This window comes from Eriocheir sinensis, chromosome 9, assembly GCF_024679095.1.
Source record: "Eriocheir sinensis breed Jianghai 21 chromosome 9, ASM2467909v1, whole genome shotgun sequence".
Taxonomy (NCBI): domain Eukaryota; kingdom Metazoa; phylum Arthropoda; class Malacostraca; order Decapoda; family Varunidae; genus Eriocheir; species Eriocheir sinensis.
Genome location: NC_066517.1, coordinates 1428443 through 1452654, shown reverse-complemented (window position 1 = coordinate 1452654; position 24212 = coordinate 1428443). Strand labels below are relative to the sequence as shown.

General features: G+C 43.2%; 1 protein-coding gene and 1 long non-coding RNA gene across 4 annotated transcripts in view; both read right to left on the bottom strand.

Annotated features, from left to right (window-relative positions):
- Positions 1 to 1019: 1019 nt before the first annotated feature.
- On the bottom strand, positions 1020 to 2820 carry LOC126995818 (uncharacterized). 2 transcript variants are annotated; one of them, XR_007750734.1, is made up of 3 exons: positions 2804 to 2820; positions 1440 to 2507; positions 1020 to 1381 (listed from the first exon to the last, which is right to left on the bottom strand). It is a non-coding gene; the product is annotated as an uncharacterized LOC126995818 (long non-coding RNA). The 2 variants fall into 2 exon arrangements; XR_007750733.1 differs by lacking the exon at positions 2804 to 2820 and having other exon boundaries at positions 1440 to 2610.
- Positions 2821 to 3110: 290 nt separating this feature from the next.
- Positions 3111 to 24212, bottom strand: part of LOC126995816 (vacuolar protein sorting-associated protein 45-like) — a 34800-nt gene continuing 13698 nt past the window's right edge. The window contains exons 8-14 of one of the 2 annotated variants that reach the window (XR_007750731.1): positions 23663 to 23803; positions 23013 to 23150; positions 19859 to 20017; positions 16955 to 17062; positions 14300 to 14439; positions 3548 to 4320; positions 3111 to 3465 (exon numbers count right to left, since the gene is read on the bottom strand). Coding sequence is in view for 1 of the 2 variants with exons in the window: in XM_050855668.1 (XP_050711625.1) it covers positions 4128 to 4320; positions 14300 to 14439; positions 16955 to 17062; positions 19859 to 20017; positions 23013 to 23150; positions 23663 to 23803 (879 nt within the window). In the remaining variant the exon portion in view is untranslated. Of the gene's footprint in view, positions 4321 to 14299; positions 14440 to 16954; positions 17063 to 19858; positions 20018 to 23012; positions 23151 to 23662; positions 23804 to 24212 lie in introns of both variants that reach the window. The other variant, XM_050855668.1, reaches the window with a different exon arrangement.

Here is a 24212-nt window from a genome sequence, read left to right as displayed (position 1 = left end):
GGAAGGAGGAGAGATGACCTGATACTCTCTTCTGACCTCTCAATCTTTCTTCTTAAGTCGGAGCTCAGCGTCTAATGGGTTTTTTGTTGATGTTTTTGTCCTTTTCACTTGAGCTGCCTCCCTTGCTGTAAAAGACAAACAAACACAAAAAAGGGAGCCGCCTGGAAACACAAAGCAGGGTGCCCTAACTCTATGGCTGTCAGAAACCTTATATCGTCACGCTCATAAAATAATTGCCTAAGTCATTTTCAGCAATTTCCAGGTTCTTGTCTTCATAAATTTTTCATCAAGTGACGCCCATTTCTGAATAGTTGCCTTCGCCATTCAGGGTTCGAGTGTTCTAGAATTGGCCTTTTCGTTTCTGCCTAAATCTTAAGCCAAATGAGATAATGGCAGTTCTTTTCTGATTTCCTGTAAGTAGAAAATAATGACTTCGGCGCTTTGTTTACGAGGGTGACAATATGCTTACAATACTAATGCCACGTTGTGATATACAGTTAGGTAAGAGCACCACTGTCAGACTATCGTACTCAGAGCATCGTATTTATCAATTTCTGACCCATAACAATTGCCAAGAAACACCAATAATTGTCCATTTCAACGATAACTATATACACCAGGTATTCGATATATGCGAGGGTTAAGTTCTGCAAAAACCTCGCATAATGTGAATTGGCATATATTGAACCTATCATCCCATTAATTATAAGGAGTTATGTTCCACGACCCATTTTCGAACACTCTAACTATTTATTCCGGCACCATTTCACAATAATAAACCACTAAAGCAACAATAAAGGACATTAGTACAGATAAACCGTAAAATAGAGCTGCTGATTGCTTCCGGGGAGACACACCCAAAGGCTACGATTTAAGCTGATAATTAGCTACATGAGGATTAACTTTAGGATCAGAGGGAGGAAAAAGTTAATTATAGGTGTGGAAAGTGTGGGAAAACATTTGCACCCGCTGCCCTCTAGTGCGAGTCGGCCACCATACCAGTCACACCAGCGCCGCTACTCGCATAAAACAAATACTTGGCACATTTGGGTTAGTCGCATATGAGCGAATTCGCATATTTCAAACTCACATATATCGAATACCCGGTGTATTGAAGCAAGTTATTGGGGTAGATGAGACAGTTTGTGAGGCAGAAATCGGCAAACGTAAGAGGATGAGTACGACTATCTGGCAACGCTGGGTAAGAGATGAGAAACCAATAAGGATGACTTGTTCCTATGTACAGATGATGGGGAATATTTTTAAACATTTCAGAGCCCAAGCGCACACATTCAACAAGGCTTTCGTAGGAGTTATACGCCTTACTCTGGGTAGTTTTATGACCCTGGTGGTAGTCTGACCCTTCTTCTGTACCATGAACCTAAAACACACTCATGACAACCCTGGTGGTAGTCTGACCTTTCTTCTGTACCATGAACCTAAAACACACTCATGACAACCCTGGTGGTATAAGTTTGACCCTTCTTCTGTACCATGAACCTAAAACACATTCATGAAAATCCTACTGAGCCCCTTTTTTTGGCCTATGGAAATACTAGATATGAGAGGTGGAAGCATCTGAGAATAACAACCATAGTGTATTGTCATCAGTTCTGCAGTATATAATATATGGTCAGGCTATATACAAAAGGACATTGTTGATATTTATAGGATTACACAGCTTAAACTTGCCAGTCTTTATATACAGAAGATATAGATCCATATTCTTAAACGTATCAAGCTCCAATTACGACTGATCAGAATATATATATATGGTCTGGCTATATACAAAAGGACGTTGTTGATATCGGATTACATGACTTAAACTTGCCAGTCTTTATATACAGAAGATATAGATCCATATTCTTAAACATATCAGCCTCCAATCACGACTGTTTCCTAAGGCCGCAGAGAAGATTAACCAGGTTTCCATGGGTGATTTTCCCGCTCAAGATACAGAAGTCTTGTACAGCTTGTGAGGGGGAGAGGGTGAAGGAGAGAGGGGGGAGAAGGTAAGAGGATGGCTTGAGAGAGAAGGTCAAGGGGAGAGAGTAAGGGAGAGAACAGGGAGAGAGGATGAAGGAAAGGACAGGGAGAGAAAGGAGAGGGCTGGGTGAGGGAAGGGAAAAGAGAGACAGTGAAAGAGAAAGCATAAGAGGAAAGAGAATGAAGGAAAGGACAGTCCATGAAACTCCCGGGAACTTCCACGAGAGGCTTTTCAAACAGGCGAGGTGAGGCGCCGAGACGTTCAAGAATACGGGATATGGATTCTAAGGTAACAGAAGTGAAGGGGTCATGGAATGCTTGACGCCAGAACTTAGAGAGGCTGAACCACTGCTGACCTCAAACTACATAACAGTGCTTGGTGTAGCTTGTCCCTTAATCACTACTCCTTCCTTCTTGCCCTCCCTTTTCCCTTCCCTCACCCAGTCCTCTCCTTTCCCTCCCTTTCTTTCCCTGTCCTTTCCTTCATCCTCTTTCACCCTCTCCCTTTTCCCTTCCCTCACCTTTCTCTCCCTGCCCTTTCCTTCATCCTCTTTCACCCTTTCCCTTTTCCCTTCCCTCCCTTTCTCTCCCTGCCCTTTCCTTCATCCTCTTTCACCCTCTCCCTTTTCCTTCCCTCACCTTTCTCTCCCTGCCCTTTCCTTCATCCTCTTTCACCCTTTCCCTTTTCCCTTCCCTCCCTTTCTCTCCCTGTCCTTTCCTTCATCCTCTTTCACCCTCTCCCTTTTCCCTTCCCTCCCGTTCTCTCCCTGTCCTTTCCTTCATCCTCTTTCACCCTTTCCCTTTTCCCTTCCCTCACCTTTCTCTCCCTGCCCTTTCCTTCATCCTCTTTCACCCTCTCCCTTTTCCCTTCCCTCCCTTTCTCTCCCTGTCCTTTCCTTCATCCTCTTTCACCCTCTCCTTTCCCTCCCTTTCTCTCCCTGTCCTTTCCTTCATCCTCTTTCACCCTCTCCCTTTTCCCTTCCCTCCCTTTCTCTCCCTGTCCTTTCCTTCATCCTCTTTCACCCTCTCCATTTTCCTTAACCTCCCATTCTCTCCCTGTCCTTTCCTTCATCCTCTTTCACCCTCTCCTTTCCCTTCCCTCCTTTCTCTCCCTGTCCTTTCCTTCATCCTCTTTCACCCTCTCCCTTTTCCCTTCCCTCCCTTTCTCTCCCTGTCCTTTCCTTCATCCTCTTTCACCCTCTCCCTTTTCCCTTCCCTCCCTTTCTCTCCCTGTCCTTTCCTTCATCCTCTTTCACCCTCTCCCTTTTCCCTTCCCTCCCTTTCTCTCCCAGTCCTTTCCTTCATCCTCTTTCCTCTTATGCTTTCTCTTTCACCCTCTCCCTTTTCCCTTTCCTCACCCAGTCCTCTCGTTTCCCTCCCTTTCTCTCCCTGTTCTCTCCCCTTCACCCTCTCTCTCAAGCCATTCTCTCCCCTCTCTCCCTGTCCTCTCTTCTCCTTCATCTTCTCTCCCTTACTCTCCTTTACCCTCTCTCAAGTCATCCACTCGCCTCCTCTCCCTTCTCTCCCTGTTCTCTCTTCTCCCTCATCTTCTCTCCCTCACTCTCCTTCACCCTTTCTCTCAAGTCATCCACTCATCTCTCCCTTCTCTCCCTGTTCTCTCTTCTCCCTCACCTTCTCTCCCTATCTCCTCCCTTCCTCACCCATTCTCTCAGGCCAGTGTCATCTCCAACCTCTCTCAACTTCAACTTCCCTTAACTTCACAATCTCTCTCAACTTCTGGCAGCTTGTCCCATCAGCCCTGCAGCCCTCTTATCTCCTCTCCAAACTAGTGTCACCTCCACCCTCCTCTTAACATGTGATTAGTTTGACATCTTTCTCTCGTAACACAAAAATAACCTCAACCAATTAATGACCGTTCCAGGGAGGGCGTGGAGGGCTGAGGGGACAAGCTGCCGGGCCTGGCGACTACCATGTACCTTTGATCCTGCACTTAGGGCCTCAATGACCACCTCCTCCCTTCCTTCACAGCCTGAGGATCTGCTAGGGAGGACCACCAGTGACTCTTGAAAGGGGTCCTACAGGTTGTCACTTCACTCCTTCCTTGCTTCAGTCTGAGGAGGATCTTGTTCATATATATTGTTCCAGCACTATTATGAGCGCTATCTATGTCATGCCTGTGCTCATAGCCTCAGCGTCTTGCCCGGCACGCCCTCCATGGCAGCCTCCACCGACGAGAGGAAGGAGGAGGAGCTGTGCAAGGTGGAGCCGCCCAGGATGACCCTCACGTTGGTGTTCTTCACGTTGAACTGGTGCACGGCCAGCGACTCCTCGTAGGTGGCGCCGCCCACCACGAACACCACCACGTGCTGCGGCCTGGGGGATAATGCATAATGAGTACGGCTTTCCTTGTAGCAATATGGATTTTTTTTTTTTATTTTACAGTGGAGGAAACAGTTCAAGGGCAAAAAAAAGGAAACAATAATGAAAAAAAAGCCCACTACTCACTGCTCCTACAAAAGAGTCACGAGGATTGGCCGAAAGATAGGTCAATTTCGGGTGGAGAGGTGTCCTGAATGAACTGGTGTAGGCAAAGAGTGTGTGGTGATTTAACCCGGTAGCAGCGACGGGCCAAATTTGTGGCTTTACCGTGTAGCAGCGACGGGCCAAATTTGTGGCTTTACCGTGTACCAGCGACGGGCCAAATTTTTGCCATGATATAAACCCCAAAAAATAGATGATGCATAAACTGATCACAAATGCATTGATATATATTATGAAATGGTTTGCATGAGTGATGATTTTTTTCTCATTTTTCTCGCTTAGAGGGGCCTTTAAGAAACATGATCCCCACAGCTACCGGGTTAAGGAAAAGCTAGGTAAATACAACTAGGTAAACACACACATGCATATATCCTTCCCCTGACCAACACACACACACACACACACACACATTCACACTCCCCTTGCCCTTTCCTTTCCTGCCACTAACCCAGTAACCCACACACGAGAGGAGATGAACGGAAGGCTTAACAGCTTTAGAAATTTACTAGTGGACTGGACAAGCTGTATAGAAGTGACCTGATTGTGACAGAGGGGAGGAGGGGTGGCTGAGAGGACACAGTAAGGAGCTAAAAAAACACTCACGATTTAATTACAGTCACCCAAACTTTTCCACCTGGACTGGGGAGGAAGGTAATTTTAGGAGCCAGGCAAGAGGAGGAGGTTTGTGGATTAGGTTAGGTTTGGTTAGATAAAGTAGCTGAGGTTAGGAGGGAAGGAGGGATGAAGTGAGGTAGAGAGGGAGAGAGTAAATGGAGGAGTAAGCAAGGTAGATAGGTTAGGTTAGGTTTGGCTAATTAGATAGGGTAGCTGAGGCGAGGAGGGATGAAATGAGGTAGAGCGAAGAGGAAGGAGTGAGTAAGGTGAATAAGTTGGGTTAGGTTTGGTTAGATAAGGTAGCTGAGGTTAGGAGGGATGAAGTGAGGTAGAGAGGGAGAGAGAAGAGGAAGGAGTAAGGTAGGGAGGTTAGGTTAGATGGCTGAGAGGACAAAAGCTGAAAAAGGGGACATGTCTGATAAGGTAGGTAGGTTAGGTGGCTGAGAGGACACAGTAAGAAGCTGAAAAAGGGGACATGTCTGATAAGGTAGGAAGGTTAGGTGGCTGAGAGGACACAGTAAGAAGCTGAAAAAGGGGATATGTCTGATAAGGTAGGTAGGTTAGGTTAGAGGGCTGAGAGGACACAGTAAGAAGCTGAAAAAGGGGATATGTCTGATAAGGTAGGAAGGTTAGGTTAGAGGGCTGAGAGGACACAGTAAGAAGCTGAAAAAGGGGATATGTCTGATAAGGTAGGAAGGTTAGGTTAGGTGGCTGAGAGGACACAGTAAGAAGCTGAAAAAGGGGATATGTCTGATAAGGTAGGAAGGTTAGGTTAGAGGGCTGAGAGGACACAGTAAGAAGCTGAAAAAGGGGACATGTCTGATAAGGTAGGAAGGTTAGGTTAGAGGGCTGAGAGGACACAGTAAGAAGCTGAAAAAGGGGATATGTCTGATAAGGTAGGTAGGTTAGGTTAGAGGGCTGAGAGGACACAGTAAGAAGCTGAAAAAGGGGATATGTCTGATAAGGTAGGTAGGTTAGGTTAGAGGGCTGAGAGGACACAGTAAGAAGCTGAAAAAGGGGATATGTCTGATAAGGTAGGAAGGTTAGGTTAGGTGGCTGAGAGGACACAGTAAGAAGCTGAAAAAGGGGATATGTCTGATAAGGAAGGAAGGTTAGGTTAGAGGGCTGAGAGGACACACTAAGAAGCTGAAAAAGGGGACATGTCTGATAAGGTAGGAAGGTTAGGTTAGAGGGCTGAGAGGACACAGTAAGAAGCTGAAAAAGGGGACATGTCTGATAAGGTAGGAAGGTTAGGTTAGAGGGCTGAGAGGATACACTAAGAAGCTGAAAAAGGGGACATGTCTGATAAGGTAGGAAGGTTAGGTTAGAGGGCTGAGAGGACACACTAAGAAGTTGAAAAAGGGGACATGTCTGATAAGGTAGGAAGGTTAGGTTAGAGGGCTGAGAGGACACACTAAGAAGCTGAAAAAGGGGACATGTCTGATAAGGTAGGAAGGTTAGGTTAGAGGGCTGAGAGGACACACTAAGAAGTTGAAAAAGGGGACATGTCTGATAAGGTAGGAAGGTTAGGTTAGAGGGCTGAGAGGACACAGTAAGAAGCTGAAAAAGGGGATATGTCTGATAAGGTAGGAAGGTTAGGTTAGAGGGCTGAGAGGACACACTAAGAAGCTGAAAAAGGGGATATGTCTGATAAGGTAGGGAGGTTAGGTTAGAGGGCTGAGAGGACACACTAAGAAGCTGAAAAAGGGGATATGTCTGATAAGGTAGGGAGGTTAGGTTAGAGGGCTGAGAGGACACAGTAAGAAGCTGAAAAAGGAGACATGTCTGATAAGGTAGGTAGGTTAGGTTAGAGGGCTGAGAGGACACAGTAAGAAGCTGAAAAAGGGATATGTCTGATAAGGTAGGTAGGTTAGGTTAGAGGGCTGAGAGGACACACTAAGAAGCTGAAAAAGGGATATGTCTGATAAGGTAGGTAGGTTAGGTTAGAGGGCTGAGAGGACACAGTAAGAAGCTGAAAAAGGGGATATGTCTGATAAGGTAGGTAGGTTAGGTTAGAGGGCTGAGAGGACACAGTAAGAAGCTGAAAAAGGGATATGTCTGATAAGGTAGGGAGGTTAGGTTAGGTGGCTGAGAGGACACAGTAAGAAGCTGAAAAAGGAGACATGTCTGATAAGGTAGGTAGGTTAGGTTAGAGGGCTGAGAGGACACAGTAAGAAGCTGAAAAAGGGATATGTCTGAAGGATAAAAAGAAGTAGAGTTCCCCAGACAGAAGTGTGGATGAGTGGAACGGTCTAAAGGAGGAGACTGTGGAGGTGGGAAGTGTCCAGCGAGTGAAGGAGAGCTTGGACAATATAGACAAGGAGACAGGACTAACCCAGCTTAGCTCAGGCCCTGGAAACTACAAATAAGTAAATACAAATAGGTAAATACACACATCCCTCCTTCCCCCTACACACACACACACACACACACACACACACCAGTACTCTTCCTAGTCTATATTATTAATGATATGCCAGAGGGAATAAACAGCTACATGAGCCTGTTCGCAGATGATGCTAAACTGCAAAGACAGATAAGAAACAGTGAAGACTGCAAGGAGCTGCAAGAGGACCTAGACAAGATTTGGAAATGGTGTCAGAAATGGGAGATGAAATTCAACGTGAGGAAATGTCATGTAATGGAAATGGGAAAAAGTGTAGAAAGACCAAAATGGACATATAAAATGGGAGATGGTGAAATATTAAAGAAAGTAAATGAAGAGAGAGACCTGGAAGTAATAATGCAAGATTATATGCAACCAGAAAGTCATATAAATCGGATCTTCGGTGATACGTATAACATGGTGAGAAATATAGGTATAGCATTCCACTACATGGACAAAGAAATGATGAAAAAATTAATAACTACTATGATCAGACCTAAACTAGAATACGCGGAAACAGTGTGGTCTCCACATATGAAGAAACACATAATAAAACTAGAAAGAATACAGAGGATGGCAACAAAAATGGTTCCAGAACTGGAGGGACTGACATATGAAGAGAGACTAAAGGAAATGGACTTGCCAACACTGGAACAAAGAAGAGAAAGAGGAGACCTAATACAAATATATAAGCTATTGAGTAAAATGGAAGAAGTAAATAACAAGAAATTGCTACTAAAAGAAGAACCTTCCAGCAAGAATACTAGAGGACATAGTAAAAAGTTGAGGAAGGGAAGATGCTCAAGAGACATAAAGAAATATAGCTTCCCACAAAGAAATATAGAGGTTTGGAACAGACTCAGTGAAGAAATAGTATTGGCAAAGAGTGTGCAAAGATTCAAGGAAAAGTTGGATAATTATAGATACGGAGACGGGACCACACGAGTGTAAGCCCAGGCCCTGTAAAATTACAACCAGGTAAATACAACTAGGTAAATACACACACACACACACACACACACACACACACACACACACACATTCACACTCCCCTTGCCCTTTCCTTTCCTGCCACTAACCCAGCGACCCACACACGAGAGGAGATGAACGGAAGGCTTAACAGCTTTAGAAATTTACTAGTGGACTGGACAAACTGTATAGAAGTGACCTGATTGTGACAGAGGGGAGGAGGGGTGGCTGAGAGGACACAGTAAGGGGATAAAAACACTCACGATTTAATTACAGTCACCCAAACTTTTCCACCTGGACTGAGGAGGAAGGTAATTTTAGGAGCCAGGCAAGAGGAGGAGGTTTGTGGATTAGGTTAGGTTTGGTTAGATAAGGTAGCTGAGGTTAGGAGGGAAGGAGGGATGAAGTGAGGTAGAGAGGGAGAGAGTAAAGGGAGGAGTAAGCAAGGTAGATAGGTTAGGTTAGGTTTGGCTAATTAGATAGGGTAGCTGAGGAGGAGGATGAAGTGAGGTAGTGCGAAGAGGAAGGAGTGAGTAAGGTGAATAAGTTGGGTTAGGTTTGGTTAGATAAGGTAGCTGACGTTAGTAGGGATGAAGTGAGGTAGAGAGGGAGAGAGAAGAGGAAGGAGTAAGGTAGGTAGGTTAGGTTAGGTGGCTCAGAGGACACAGTAAGAAGCTGAAAAAGGGGATATGTCTGATAAGGTAGGAAGGTTAAGTTAGAGGGCTGAGAGGACACAGTAAGAAGCTGAAAAAGGGGATATGTCTGATAAGGTAGGAAGGTTAGGTTAGGTGGCTGAGAGGACAAAAGCTGAAAAAGGGGATATGTCTGATAAGGTAGGAAGGTTAGGTTAGAGGGCTGGGAGGACACAGTAAGAAGCTGAAGAAGGGGACATGTCTGATAAGGTAGGTAGGTTAGGTTAGAGGGCTGAGAGGACACACTAAGAAGCTGAAAAAGGGGATATGTCTGATAAGGTAGGAAGGTTAGGTTAGGTGGCTGAGAGGACACACTAAGAAGCTGAAAAAGGGGACATGTCTGATAAGGTAGGTAGGTTAGGTTAGAGGGCTGAGAGGACACACTAAGAAGCTGAAAAAGGGGATATGTCTGATAAGGTAGGTAGGTTAGGTTAGAGGGCTGAGAGGACACACTAAGAAGCTGAAAAAGGGGACATGTCTGATAAGGTAGGAAGGTTAGGTTAGACAGCTGAGAGGACACAGTAAGAAGCTGAAAAAGGGGATATGTCTGATAAGGTAGGAAGGTTAGGTTAGGTGGCTGAGAGGACACACTAAGAAGCTGAAAAAGGGGACATGTCTGATAAGGTAGGAAGGTTAGGTTAGACAGCTGAGAGGACACAGTAAGAAGCTGAAAAAGGGGATATGTCTGATAAGGTAGGTAGGTTAGGTTAGGTGGCTGAGAGGACACACTAAGAAGCTGAAAAAGGGGATATGTCTGATAAGGTAGGAAGGTTAGGTTAGGTGGCTGAGAGGACACACTAAGAAGCTGAAAAAGGGGACATGTCTGATAAGGTAGGTAGGTTAGGTTAGAGGGCTGAGAGGACACAGTAAGAAGCTGAAAAAGGGGACATGTCTGATAAGGTAGGAAGGTTAGGTTAGACAGCTGAGAGGACACAGTAAGAAGCTGAAAAAGGGGACATGTCTGATAAGGTAGGAAGGTTAGAGGGCTGAGAGAACACACTAAGAAGCTGAAAAAGGGGACATGTCTGATAAGGTAGGAAGGTTAGGTTAGACAGCTGAGAGGACACAGTAAGAAGCTGAAAAAGGAGACATGTCTGATAAGGTAGGTAGGTTAGGTTAGAGGGCTGAGAGGACACAGTAAGAAGCTGAAAAAGGGATATGTCTGATAAGGTAGGTAGGTTAGGTTAGAGGGCTGAGAGGACACACTAAGAAGCTGAAAAAGGGATATGTCTGATAAGGTAGGTAGGTTAGGTTAGAGGGCTGAGAGGACACAGTAAGAAGCTGAAAAAGGGGATATGTCTGATAAGGTAGGTAGGTTAGGTTAGAGGGCTGAGAGGACACAGTAAGAAGCTGAAAAAGGGATATGTCTGATAAGGTAGGGAGGTTAGGTTAGGTGGCTGAGAGGACACAGTAAGAAGCTGAAAAAGGAGACATGTCTGATAAGGTAGGTTAGGTTAGAGGGCTGAGAGGACACAGTAAGAAGCTGAAAAAGGGATATGTCTGAAGGATAAAAAGAAGTAGAGTTCCCCAGACAGAAGTGTGGATGAGTGGAACGGTCTAAAGGAGGAGACTGTGGAGGTGGGAAGTGTCCAGCGAGTGAAGGAGAGCTTGGACAATATAGACAAGGAGACAGGACTATCCCAGCTTAGCTCAGGCCCTGGAAACTACAAGTAAATACAAATAGGTAAATACACACATCCCTCCTTCCCCCTACACACACACACACACACACACACACACACCAGTACTCTTCCTAGTCTATATTATTAATGATATGCCAGAGGGAATAAACAGCTACATGAGCCTGTTCGCAGATGATGCTAAACTGCAAAGACAGATAAGAAACAGTGAAGACTGCAAGGAGCTGCAAGAGGACCTAGACAAGATTTGGAAATGGTGTCAGAAATGGGAGATGAAATTCAACGTGAGGAAATGTCATGTTATGGAAATGGGTAAAAGTGTAGAAAGACCAAAATGGACATATAAAATGGGAGATGGTGAAATATTAAAGAAAGTAAATGAAGAGAGAGACCTGCAAGATTATATGCAACCAGAAAGTCATATAAATCGGATCTTCGGTGATGCGTATAACATGGTGAGAAATATAGGTATAGCATTCCACTACATGGACAAAGAAATGATGAAAAAATTAATAACTACTATGATCAGACCTAAACTAGAATACGCGGAAACAGTGTGGTCTCCACATATGAAGAAACACATAATAAAACTAGAAAGAATACAGAGGATGGCAACAAAAATGGTTCCAGAACTGGAGGGACTGACATATGAAGAGAGACTAAAGGAAATGGACTTGCCAACACTGGAACAAAGAAGAGAAAGAGGAGACCTAATACAAATATATAAGCTATTGAGTAAAATGGAAGAAGTAAATAACAAGAAATTGCTACTAAAAGAAGAACCTTCCAGCAAGAATACTAGAGGACATAGTAAAAAGTTGAGGAAGGGAAGATGCTCAAGAGACATAAAGAAATATAGCTTCCCACAAAGAAATATAGAGGTTTGGAACAGACTCAGTGAAGAAATAGTATTGGCAAAGAGTGTGCAAAGATTCAAGGAAAAGTTGGATAATTATAGATACGGAGACGGGACCACACGAGTGTAAGCCCAGGCCCTGTAAAATTACAACCAGGTAAATACAACTAGGTAAATACACACACACACACACACACACACACACACACACACACACACACACACACACATTCACACTCCCCTTGCCCTTTCCTTTCCTGCCACTAACCCAGCGACCCACACACGAGAGGAGATGAACGGAAGGCTTAACAGCTTTAGAAATTTACTAGTGGACTGGACAAACTGTATAGAAGTGACCTGATTGTGACAGAGGGGAGGAGGGGTGGCTGAGAGGACACAGTAAGGGGATAAAAACACTCACGATTTAATTACAGTCACCCAAACTTTTCCACCTGGACTGAGGAGGAAGGTAATTTTAGGAGCCAGGCAAGAGGAGGAGGTTTGTGGATTAGGTTAGGTTTGGTTAGATAAGGTAGCTGAGGTTAGGAGGGAAGGAGGGATGAAGTGAGGTAGAGAGTAAAGGGAGGAGTAAGCAAGGTAGATAGGTTAGGTTAGGTTTGGCTAATTAGATAGGGTAGCTGAGGCGAGGAGGGATGAAGTGAGGTAGAGCGAAGAGGAAGGAGTGAGTAAGGTGAATAAGTTGGGTTAGGTTTGGTTAGATAAGGTAGCTGACGTTAGTAGGGATGAAGTGAGGTAGAGAGGGAGAGAGAAGAGGAAGGAGTAAGGTAGGTAGGTTAGGTTAGGTGGCTCAGAGGACACAGTAAGAAGCTGAAAAAGGGGATATGTCTGATAAGGTAGGAAGGTTAAGTTAGAGGGCTGAGAGGACACAGTAAGAAGCTGAAAAAGGGGATATGTCTGATAAGGTAGGAAGGTTAGGTTAGGTGGCTGAGAGGACAAAAGCTGAAAAAGGGGATATGTCTGATAAGGTAGGAAGGTTAGGTTAGAGGGCTGGGAGGACACAGTAAGAAGCTGAAGAAGGGGACATGTCTGATAAGGTAGGTAGGTTAGGTTAGAGGGCTGAGAGGACACACTAAGAAGCTGAAAAAGGGGATATGTCTGATAAGGTAGGAAGGTTAGGTTAGGTGGCTGAGAGGACACACTAAGAAGCTGAAAAAGGGGACATGTCTGATAAGGTAGGTAGGTTAGGTTAGAGGGCTGAGAGGACACACTAAGAAGCTGAAAAAGGGGATATGTCTGATAAGGTAGGTAGGTTAGGTTAGAGGGCTGAGAGGACACACTAAGAAGCTGAAAAAGGGGATATGTCTGATAAGGTAGGTAGGTTAGGTTAGAGGGCTGAGAGGACACAGTAAGAAGCTGAAAAAGGGGATATGTCTGATAAGGTAGGAAGGTTAGGTTAGAGGGCTGAGAGGACACAGTAAGAAGCTGAAAAAGGGGATATGTCTGATAAGGTAGGAAGGTTAGGTTAGAGGGCTGAGAGAACACAGTAAGAAGCTGAAAAAGGGGACATGTCTGATAAGGTAGGAAGGTTAGGTTAGAGGGCTGAGAGAACACAGTAAGAAGCTGAAAAAGGGGACATGTCTGATAAGGTAGGAAGGTTAGGTTAGAGGGCTGAGAGAACACAGTAAGAAGCTGAAAAAGGGGACATGTCTGATAAGGTAGGAAGGTTAGGTTAGAGGGCTGAGAGAACACACTAAGAAGCTGAAAAAGGGGACATGTCTGATAAGGTAGGAAGGTTAGGTTAGAGGGCTGAGAGAACACAGTAAGAAGCTGAAAAAGGGGATATGTCTGATAAGGTAGGAAGGTTAGGTTAGAGGGCTGAGAGGACACACTAAGAAGCTGAAAAAGGGATATGTCTGATAAGGTAGGAAGGTTAGGTTAGAGGGCTGAGAGAACACACTAAGAAGCTGAAAAGGGGATATGTCTGAAGGATAAAAAGAAGTAGAGTTCCCCAGACAGAAGTGTGGATGAGTGGAACGGTCTAAAGGAGACTGTGGAGGTGGGAAGTGTCCAGCGAGTGAAGGAGAGCTTGGATAATATAGACAAGGAGACAGGACTAACCCAGCTTAGCTCAGGCCCTGGAAACTACAAATAAGTAAATACAAATAGGTAAATACACACATCTCCCCCCCCCCCCCCCCCACACACACACATATTTACACTTTGTCCCCTCCACACACACACACACACCTATATCCCTCCTTCCCCTCCAACACATCCCCCCCTTCTCTCTCTCCCATCTCTCATTCCCCTTCTTCTTTGTTTCTCTCTCTCTTCTTCCATCCCCACCTCCTCACAGACGCACACATACAGCCCAGTAGCACAGTGGATAGAGCTTCTGCTTCACAACCAGAAGGACTGGGGTTTAATTCCCTGGCCGGGTGAAGATAAGTTGGGTTTATCTTCTTTCACGTGTAGCCCCTGTTCACCCAGCAGTGAGTAAGTACACGACGTAAGGTGAGGAGTTGTGGTCGCGGTGTGTTGTGTGTGAGTGGTCTCAGTCCTACCCAAAGATCGGTCACTAAGCTCTGTGCTCTTACGTAGGGGAATGGCTGGCTGTCTCGAGAGAGACCCGCAGCAGACCAAGAGGTGAATTACACACATTCTCCTTTCCCCTCACCCCACACCCACACACCTGCTGGCCGTCATCTGTGAGGGTGAGTTGCCACAGAAGGGGAAGGCTCCCTCCCTCAGCCGCCCCCGCATGAGGTCCTCCAGTGTCTCCAGCAGCAGCGGCTTGTGCTGGGTGTACACGTTGTCCACACCCTTCAGGCCCTGGAGGGGGGGATATTTACATAGGTTTACATGTTTACACAGACATTCAGACCACACAAACCCTATGGTGCAGAATAGGTGCTCTATCCTAAACCTAAGTGAAATTATATTAAATCAAATGTGAAGTTGCAAGGATGGGAAAGTTCACAGAAAAATAAAAACTTTCCAGGGAAAGTTTCCTAGAATTTTCAGTGCCTGAGAATTTTCAGGAATTTTCAAATTTTTCATGCAAATATTTGTATTAATCAACAAACCAATTTTGGTTAATATAACTAAAAAGTTTTAAGCAACAAAAATTGCATATCCAATTGGTTAAGTTTAAGGAACTTTCAAACACATGATATCCAGACATTAACAGCATATATTAACAAAGAAAGCCTTCACTGTGTTATACAGAAAGTCCCATTAGTAAAGAAGCATAGATGATTTTTCTGAGCCAAGGTGTATGGGTACTGTTCAAGGTTTTGTAAGGTTAGGTTAAGTTAACAAAATTTTCAAACACATGATATCCAGAAACCTATAGCATAAATTAGCAAAGAAAGTCTTCACTGTGTTAGACAGAAAGTCTCATAAATAAGGAAGCATAGATGAGTTTTTGTGAGTAAAGACATATAAGAACGTAAGGACATAAGAACGTAAGGAGTCTGCAAGAGGCCGGTTGGCCTATACAAGGCAGCTCCTGTACACTCAACCCCACCTTACCTCATCATCCATGGCTTTATCTAACCTCTTCTTGAATGATTTTTCGGAGTAAAGATGCATGGTAACTTTGTGATTTTGTTAGGTTAGGTTAAGTTTAGAGTGTCTTCAAACACATGATAGCCAGCACCTTATGGTATAAATTAACAAAGAATTACCTCACTCTGTTGTATGGAAAGTCTCATTAGTAAGGAAGCATATATGAATTTTCCAAGTCAAAACCTAAAGTAACTGTTTGGAGTTTAGTTAGGTTAGAGGGTATCTTCAAACACATGATAGCCAGCACCTTATGGTATAAATCAACAAAGAATGACCACACTTTGTTGTACAGAATGTCTCATTAGTAAGGAAGCATATATGAATTTTCTGAATCAAGACCTATAGTAACTGTTTGGGGTTTTGTTAAGTTAGGTTAGGTTTAGGATGTCATCAAACACATGTTAACAAGCACCTTATGGTATAAGTCAACAAAGAATGACCTCACTTTGTTGTATAGAAAGTCACATTGATAAGGAAGTATATATGAATTTTCTGAGTCAAGACCTATAGTAACTGTTTGGGGTTTTATTAGGTTAGGTTAGGTTAATTTTAGGGTATCTTCAAACACATGATTGCCTGCACCTTATGGTATAAATCAACACAGAATGACCTCACTTTATTGTATCGAAAGTCTCATTAGTAAAAAGCATATATGAATTTTCTGAGTCAAGACCTATAGTAACTATTTGGGGCTTTGTTAGGTTAGGTTAAGTTTAGGGTATCTTCAAACACATGATAGCCTGCACCTTATAGTATAAATAAACATAGAATTACCTCACTTTGTTGTATAAAATGTCTCATTAGTAAGGAAGCATATATGAATTTTCTGAGTCAAGACCTAGAGTAACTGTTTGGGGTTTTGTTAAGTTAGGTTAGGTTAGGTAGGGTATCTTCAAACACATGATAGTCAGCAACTTATGGTATAAATCAACAAAGAATTACTTACTTTGTTTATATAATGTCTCATTAGTAAGGAAGTATATATGAATTTTCTGAGTCATGACCTATAGGAACTGTTTGGAGTTTTGTTAGGTTTGATTAGGTTAAGTTTTGGGTATCTTCGAACATTATGATAGCCTGCATCTTATGGTATAAATCAACAAAAAATTACCACACTTAGTGGTACAGAAAGTCTCATTAGTAAGGAGACATATATGAATTTTCTGAGTCAAGACCTATAGTAGCTGTTTGGGGATTTGTTAGGTTAGGTTAAGTTTAGGGTATCTTCAAACACATGATTGCCAGCACCTCATGGTGTAAATCAACAAAAAATGACCTCACTTTGTTGTATGGAAAGTTTCATTAGTAAGGAAGCAATATGAATTTTCTGAGTCTAGACTTATAATAGCTGTTTGGGGTTTTGTTAGGTTAGGTTAGATTTAGGATATCTTCAAACACATGATTGCCAGCACGTCATGGTATAAATCATCAAAGAATGACCTCACTTTGTTGTAAAGAAAGTCTCATTAATAAGGAGGCTTATATGAATTTTCAGAGTGAAGACCTATAGTAACTGTTTGAGGTTTTGTAAGATTAGGTTAGGTTAAGTTTAGGGTATTATCAAACACATGACTGCCAGCACCTTACGGTATAAATCAACAAAGAATGACCTCACTTTGTTGTATAGAAGTCTCAATAGTAAGGAAGCATATATGAATGAACACACAAAAAAAGAAGGAACAGTAAAACACTAAAAACAGTAAAAGAATAAAACAAAATAAACATGATAACAAAACAATCACTAAGGTAACAAACACAAGCGGGTGGTGGTCCGTACCTTAAAGAAGCGTTTCCTAATAGCCGAGACGTCCTGGGGGAGCTGGGTGCCAAACAGGTCACTCTGCCGCGCCCTGGCCCCCCCAAACTCCATGAGGGACGACAACAGCTGTGGAGGGAGGGAGGGAGAGAGTGGCTGTTAGTCCCTTTATTACTGTTATGGCAAGACTGTGAACCATGAACTGGATTATGGCAACACTGTGAACCATGAACTGGATTATGGCAACACTGTAAACCATGAACTGGATTATGGCAACACTGTAAACCATGAACTGGATTATGGCAACACTGTAAACCATGAACTGGATTATGGCAAGACTGTGAACCATGAACTGGATTATGGCAACACTGTAAACCATGAACTGGATTATGGCAACACTGTAAACCATGAACTGGATTATGGCAACACTGTGAACCATGAACTGGATTATGGCAAGACTGTAAACCATGAACTGGATTATGGCAACACTGTAAACCATGAACTGGATTATGGCAACACTGTGAACCATGAACTGGATTATGGCAACACTGTAAACCATGAACTGGATTATGGCAAGACTGTGAACCATGAACAGGATTATGGCAAGATTGTAAACCATGAACTGGATTATGGCAACACTGTAAATGCCTTGGGCTGCTTCCTCTTCTGAAAAAGATGTCCTAAAAAGCATTAAAGAAGTACAGGCATACCTGGAATGTGACACGGGGGTGAAGGGAAGAAGTGTGGAGTGGTGGAAGAAGTGAAGCAACAGACTTTAAAGTGGTTTGGCCACATGGAGCGAATGGAGGAGAGTAAGATGACCAGAAGGGAGTATGTGAGTGAGATGGAGGGAATGCTAGAGGACAACCTCCAGTGAAATGGAGGGATAGGGTGCAAGAGTATGTTAAGGAGAGGGGGTAAAGATCTTTGAGACACTATGAGCAGGCAAGGAGGGAGTGTCTTGATAGAGAAAGATGGAAGCTCTTCTGCCGTGGCCATCCTCTGGTGGGAGCTCCTAGGAGCAGGCGTCGATGAAATGATGATGATGATGAGGCATACCTCGGTTTATGAGTTCAATTCGTTCCAGAATTTTGGTCAAAAACAAAAAAACACAAACCAAAATGAATTTGCCCATTTGAATTAATGTGAATCCCATTAATGTGTCCCATATCCCCAAAAATATTAACAAAAATAATTTCAATGTTATTTTATACAGTATAAAAGCAATTTTACTAACAAATTGCAATGATGAATAATATATACAGTATACAAATATGAATATAAATAATACAAATAACATAGTATAATATATAAATAATATAGTAATAATATAGTGCCGAACACACAAAGATGGCACACTAGAGCACAAACATAAGTGGACACGAGCGCACGGGTGCTGCCTCTGCGAGTGTACGATGCAGACTGAAGGCAGTGTCACACGAGGCATTTTCTTCCAACCGTTGGACCATGGAGAAACAGCGGTTGCCCTTATGCCCAACCGGGAGCAAGTTGTTGGTTTGGGTAAACACTCCTAGCCTCCCATCTTTGAAGCCATGATCCTACCCACAACCACTTCTTCCTTCCATTTAACCCGGCAGCAGCGACGGGCTAAATTTGTGGCTTTACGTGTAGCAGCGACGGGCCAAATTTGTGCCATGATATAAACCCCCCAAAATAGACGATACATAATCTGATCACAAATGCTTTGATGTATATTATGAAATGGTTTGTGTGAGGGATGATTTTTTCTCATTTTTCTTGCTTAGAGGGACCATTAAGAAACATGATCCCCGCTGCTACCGGGTTAACTGTAGCAATAAGTCCATAATTTGAGTAACAGCAGCACAAGCCACAACAGCCCTTACTTTTGCAAACAGTGCCGTGTGGATACAGGGTGACTGGTTTGTTTACACTGTGCATACGGGCAACCGACCTTGATCGTGTGTGACGCAAACCCAGAAAAGTTGGAGATGCCGGTTCCATCTACCACCAAAGCAGTTGGAGGAAAAAGGTCACCGTGACACCAGCCTGAGACCCCATCCCCATTGTTTTCAGCTGTAAGCGCTCTCGTCTTGCAGCGAACAAAGGGAACCCACACTCGCATCTTTTACTTGTACAAACAGGATGCTTATACACCAAGTCACCGCTCATAAACCAAGGCATCTTTAACCCGGTAGCAGCGACGGGCCAAATTTGTGCCTTTACCGTGTAGCAGCGACGGGCCAAATTTGTGGCTTTACCGTGTAGCAGCGACGGGCCAAAGTTGTGGCTTTACCATGTAGCAGCGACGGGCCAAATTTGTGGCTTTACCGTGTAGCAGCGACGGGCCAAATTTGTGGCTTTACCGTGTAGCAGCGACAGGCCAAATTTGTGGCTTTACCGTGTAGCAGCGATGGGCCAAATTTGTGGCTTTACCATGTAGCAGCGACGGGCCAAATTTGTGGCTTTACCATGTAGCAGCGACAGGCCAAATTTGTGGCTTTACCGTGTAGCAGCGATGGGCCAAATTTGTGGCTTTACCATGTAGCAGCGACGGGCCAAATTTGTGGCTTTACCATGTAGCAGCGATGGGCCAAATTTGTGGCTTTACCGTGTAGCAGCGATGGGCCAAATTTGTGGCTTTACCGTGTAGCAGTGATGGGCCAAATTTGTGCCTTTACCGTGTAGCAGCGACGGGACAAATTTGTGCTATGATATAAACCCCCTAAAATAATCTGATCACAAATGCTTTGATATATATTATGAAATGGTTTGTGTGAGGGGTGATGTTTTCTCATTTTTCTCACTTGGAGGGACCGTTAAGAAACATGATCCCCGCTGCTACCGGGTTAATGAAAAAATTTTGCTCATAAATCAAAACCCTCGTAAACTAAGGCACTTGTAACCCGAGATATTACTGTACATACAAGTGTTTTCAGTGCCCACCTTGAGGTACCGGTCACTGACGTTCCTCTTGTTGAGCGCAGACACCAGCCCCTTGAGGTCGGTGTTGGGGTGACCCTCGTGCCGCAGGGCGTACAGCATCACCAGGATTGCGGCGTCCACCTCCCGCACCCTCGGATCCGTCACCAGCTGCCTGATCCTCTGCGGGCACAACACAATAATAAGAATGAGAGAATGTATAAAAATCAGAAAGAAATAGAATAATAAAGAATAAAGAGATAAAGCAACAACAATTAAATAGATCAACACACACATAAAAAAATACATGAATAAATAAATAAATTGGTAACAAGAGAAATGAAGCAAAGTAAAACAATCCACAGCTGTATGAACACAAGAACAAGTGAAGGCAGAATAAAACAGAAGGAAAATAAGCATAACAATGTATCATCGCCTCAGTATGCTTGTTTGAAAAGCCTCTCGTGGAAGTTGCTTAGCTGTACGTAAACTGTTTTGTGATCCCAGTGATAGTTTTACCCGACTTCTGCACCTTGAATGGGAACACCAGCCATGGAAACCCGGTTAATCTTCTCTGTGGCCTTGGGAAATAGTCGTAATGGCATCAGGAACTTGCATTTACCTAGTTGTAATTTTACAGGCCCAGGGCTTACACTCGTGTGGTCCCGTCTCCATATCTGTATCTGTCCAATTTTTCCTTAAAGTTCTGCACACTCTTTGCTGATACTACATCCTCACTTAGTCTGCTCTAAACCTCTATGTTTCTTTGCGGGGAGCTATATTTTTTTGTCTCTCAAGCACCTTCTTTTTCTCAATTTTTTACTGTGTCCTCGTGTGTTGCTGGTGTTTATTCCTTCTCTTAGAAGCAACTCCTCGTTATCTACTTCTTCCATTTTATTCCATAATTTATAAATTTGTATTAGGTCTCCCCTTTCTCTTCTTTGTTCCAATGTTGGCAGGTCCATGTCCTTTAGCCTTTCTTCATATGACAATCCCTCCAGTTCTGGAGCCATCTTCGTTGCCATCCTTTGTATTCTTTCTAGTTTTTTCACGTGTTTCTTCTTATGGGGAGACCACACAGTTTCCGCATATTCCAACTTTGGTCTAATCATAGTGGTAATCATCTTTTTCATCATATCTTTATCCATGTAGTGGAATGCTATTCCTATATTTTTTAACATTCCATACGTATCTCCAAATATCCTATTTACATGACTCAGACTGTTGATTATATTGTATTTTCACTCCCAGATCTCTCTCTTCTTGAACTTTTAACCCTTTCAATACGATAACGCCTACGTAGGCGTCATGAAGCCCCAGTAGCATATACGATGACGCCTACGTAGGCGTCATATTTCTATTGTTTCTTCTTGTATTGAGTTGTCCCGTACTTTGTGTTGGTTACTAAGTAAAGACGCCGTATGCTGTCCTTGAAATCCTATTGCTCCTCCCACCATCCTTGTTCCCACCAATCACAAAAAATGAGCTACAGTATGCACCGCCTTCTTCCCGCCTTGTGTCTAAAATTAGGAAGTCTCATTGGCTGTCTCTCTCTCTCTCTCTCTCTCTCTCTCTCTCTCTCTCTCTCTCTCGCTGATAATTTCTCGACATTCTTCCTCCTCTACACAATCATCTGCTTTCTCTATTTCTTTCCCCCTTGCCCCTTTCTCCCCTTTCTTTATTTCGCTTTTTTTATTTTATTTCGCGTTGACGCAATTTATATTATGCATAGCAGGTATATGTTGACTCGTCGTGTATGCTGCTTTGCAAATACGGGATACATGTAATGAGGGCTTTCAGCAGCATAATATACGGAGGCGACAAGCAGATACATGCCGGCTCAGGTTTCCCGCACGCCACCGCGCACGGCCGAGCACGCCGTATATCAGCCAGGCGGGCTTTTTGAACATCCGGCGCGAAGGGGTTAATAGTTCTCCATCTCCCATTCTATATGTCCACTTTGGTCTCCCTTCACTCTTTTCCATTTCCATTACATGACATTTCTTCACATTAAACTCCATCTCCCATTTCTTACTCCAATCCCAAATCTTATTTAGGTCCTCTTGCAGAATTTCAGTCTTTACTATTTCTTATGTGTCTCAGCAATTTCATATCACCTGCAAACAAGCTCATGTAACTATTTACTCTCTCCGGCATATCATTTATATATACTAGGAAAAGTATTGGTGCCAGTACCGATCCTTGAGGCACCCCACTATCTACATTTCTCCATTCTGATTTCATGTCCTTTACCACTGTTCTCATTTCTCTTCCCTTTAAGTAACTTTCCATCCAGTTTTTTTATTTTCCCTTTTAATCCTCCTCTATTTTCCAGCTTCCATAATAGTCTTGTATGTGGAACTTTGTCGAAAGCCTTCTTCAAGTTCAAATACACGCAGTCTACCTCTCTTGTGTTATGTCCGTCACTCTCGAGTAAAAGCTTAATAAGTTTGTTACACATGAACGCCCTTGTCTAAAGCCACACTGTTTTTCTGTAATTATATTGTGTTCTAGAAATTTTGTTCATTGTGACAGCATAGAGGTGAGGTTAAGTAGAAAGTCATGTAGTTAGTAAGCAAGTTCAGAAGAAAAATAAGGAGAAACACAAAAATAGCAAAGGTGGCCATTCGTAAGGGCACAAGGAGACCACAAGACTACCAGAGGCTACAAGACAATACTTATAATAATTAACTTTAGCATCAGGACCTTGGACAGCAGAGAGATGAGCTTGAGCAGAAAGTCATGTGGATTAAGAAAGTTGAGAAGTGATGAGAGAACAAGGATATATGAAAGGAAAAAGTGATACTGTATAGTGCTTATTTAACTAACTTTTGCATCAGGAACTTTGGACAGCAGAGAGATGAGCTTGAGCAGAAAGTCATGTGGATTAAGGAAGTTCAGAAGGGACGAGAGAACAAGTGATATACAGCTTATTCAACTAACTTTTGCATCAGTAACTTAGGACAGCATAGGGATGAGAACAAGAACAAGAACACAATCAGATAAAGAAGAAGAGGAAGAGGAAGAAACAGTAAGTCATGCAGTCTGTAACCAAGTTGAAAAGAGGAAGAAGAATGGGAACAAAAATAACAAAAGTGGACATACATAAGAACGAAAGGAGACAACCAGAGACACCACCAGACTACTACAAGCCGCCGGTGTGCTGCTGTGGCCTCACCTGTAGGTTGGCCGAGTGGTCCGAGCCGCACACAAGTTCCTGCTGACACTCTGAGATGGCCAGCAGGGTGTGGCTGCCGACGAGACGCGACAGCTCCCCCACCACAGTCACATGCTTGCTAACGGTGCCCGACATTTTCTGCGAGGAGGAGGTTTATTATTATTATTATTATTATTATTATTATTATTATTATTATTATTATTATTATTATTATTATTATTATTATTATTATTATTATTATTATTATTATTACATTGTTATTGTTGAGATACATGAAGAAGAAGAAAGAAAAAGAAGACGAAGTAGAAAAAGAAAAGAAAATACAAGGAGAAAAAAAGGAAAAGAAGGGAAAAGTATAAAAAGGAAAAACAAGAAAAAGATGTAAAAAAAGTAGAAAAGAAGTAGAAAAAGTAGAAAAGAAGAAGAAGAAGAAGAAAATAAAAAAAAAGAGAAGATGAAAAAGAACAAGAAAAAGAAGAGAACAAAAAGAAATAAGAAAAGAACAAGAACAAGAAGAAAAAGAAGATGAACATGAAGAAGAAAAAAAAAGGAAGCACAACAACAACAACAACAACAACAACAACATCAATAAACGACAGAACAGAGTAGGAGCGAGCTTGCCGCGGGTGCTCCCACCCACCCTTACCCACCTTGAACTGCGGGTAGCTCTCCACAAAGTGCTTCATGTCGCTGATGCTCTCCACCTTCTGCTGCTTGGAGAGGCGCTTCTGGTACTCTTCCATAAGGTCCTTGATGGTCTGCCCGATCTCCCCGTAGTTGAGGTACATGCTCTGAAATGTTTATAAGAGGATTCAGGACTTATTTATTTACTGTATGATTATAGTACTTATGATTATCATGGTAGTGTAGTGGTAGTGATAGTAGTAGTAGTAGTAGTAGTAGTAGTAGTAGTAGTAGTAGTAGTAGTAGTAGTAGTACAGGTTGAGAATCCTTTATCCGAAATTCCGAAATCCGAAAGTTTTTTGACTGCTAACATTACACTTCACAAATGGAAAATTCCACAAAGTGATGGGAAGGCTCCATCACATACAGCTGTTGTGTGCTCCTCAGGGTTGCCAGGTCCACGGTTTACCCGCCCAACTGGACGGGTGAACTTACATCTGCTGCATCGACACATTGGGTGTAAAAACATCTGCCCACCACCACCTTGGACTTTGGGCAGCTTTTGGGATGGGTTTG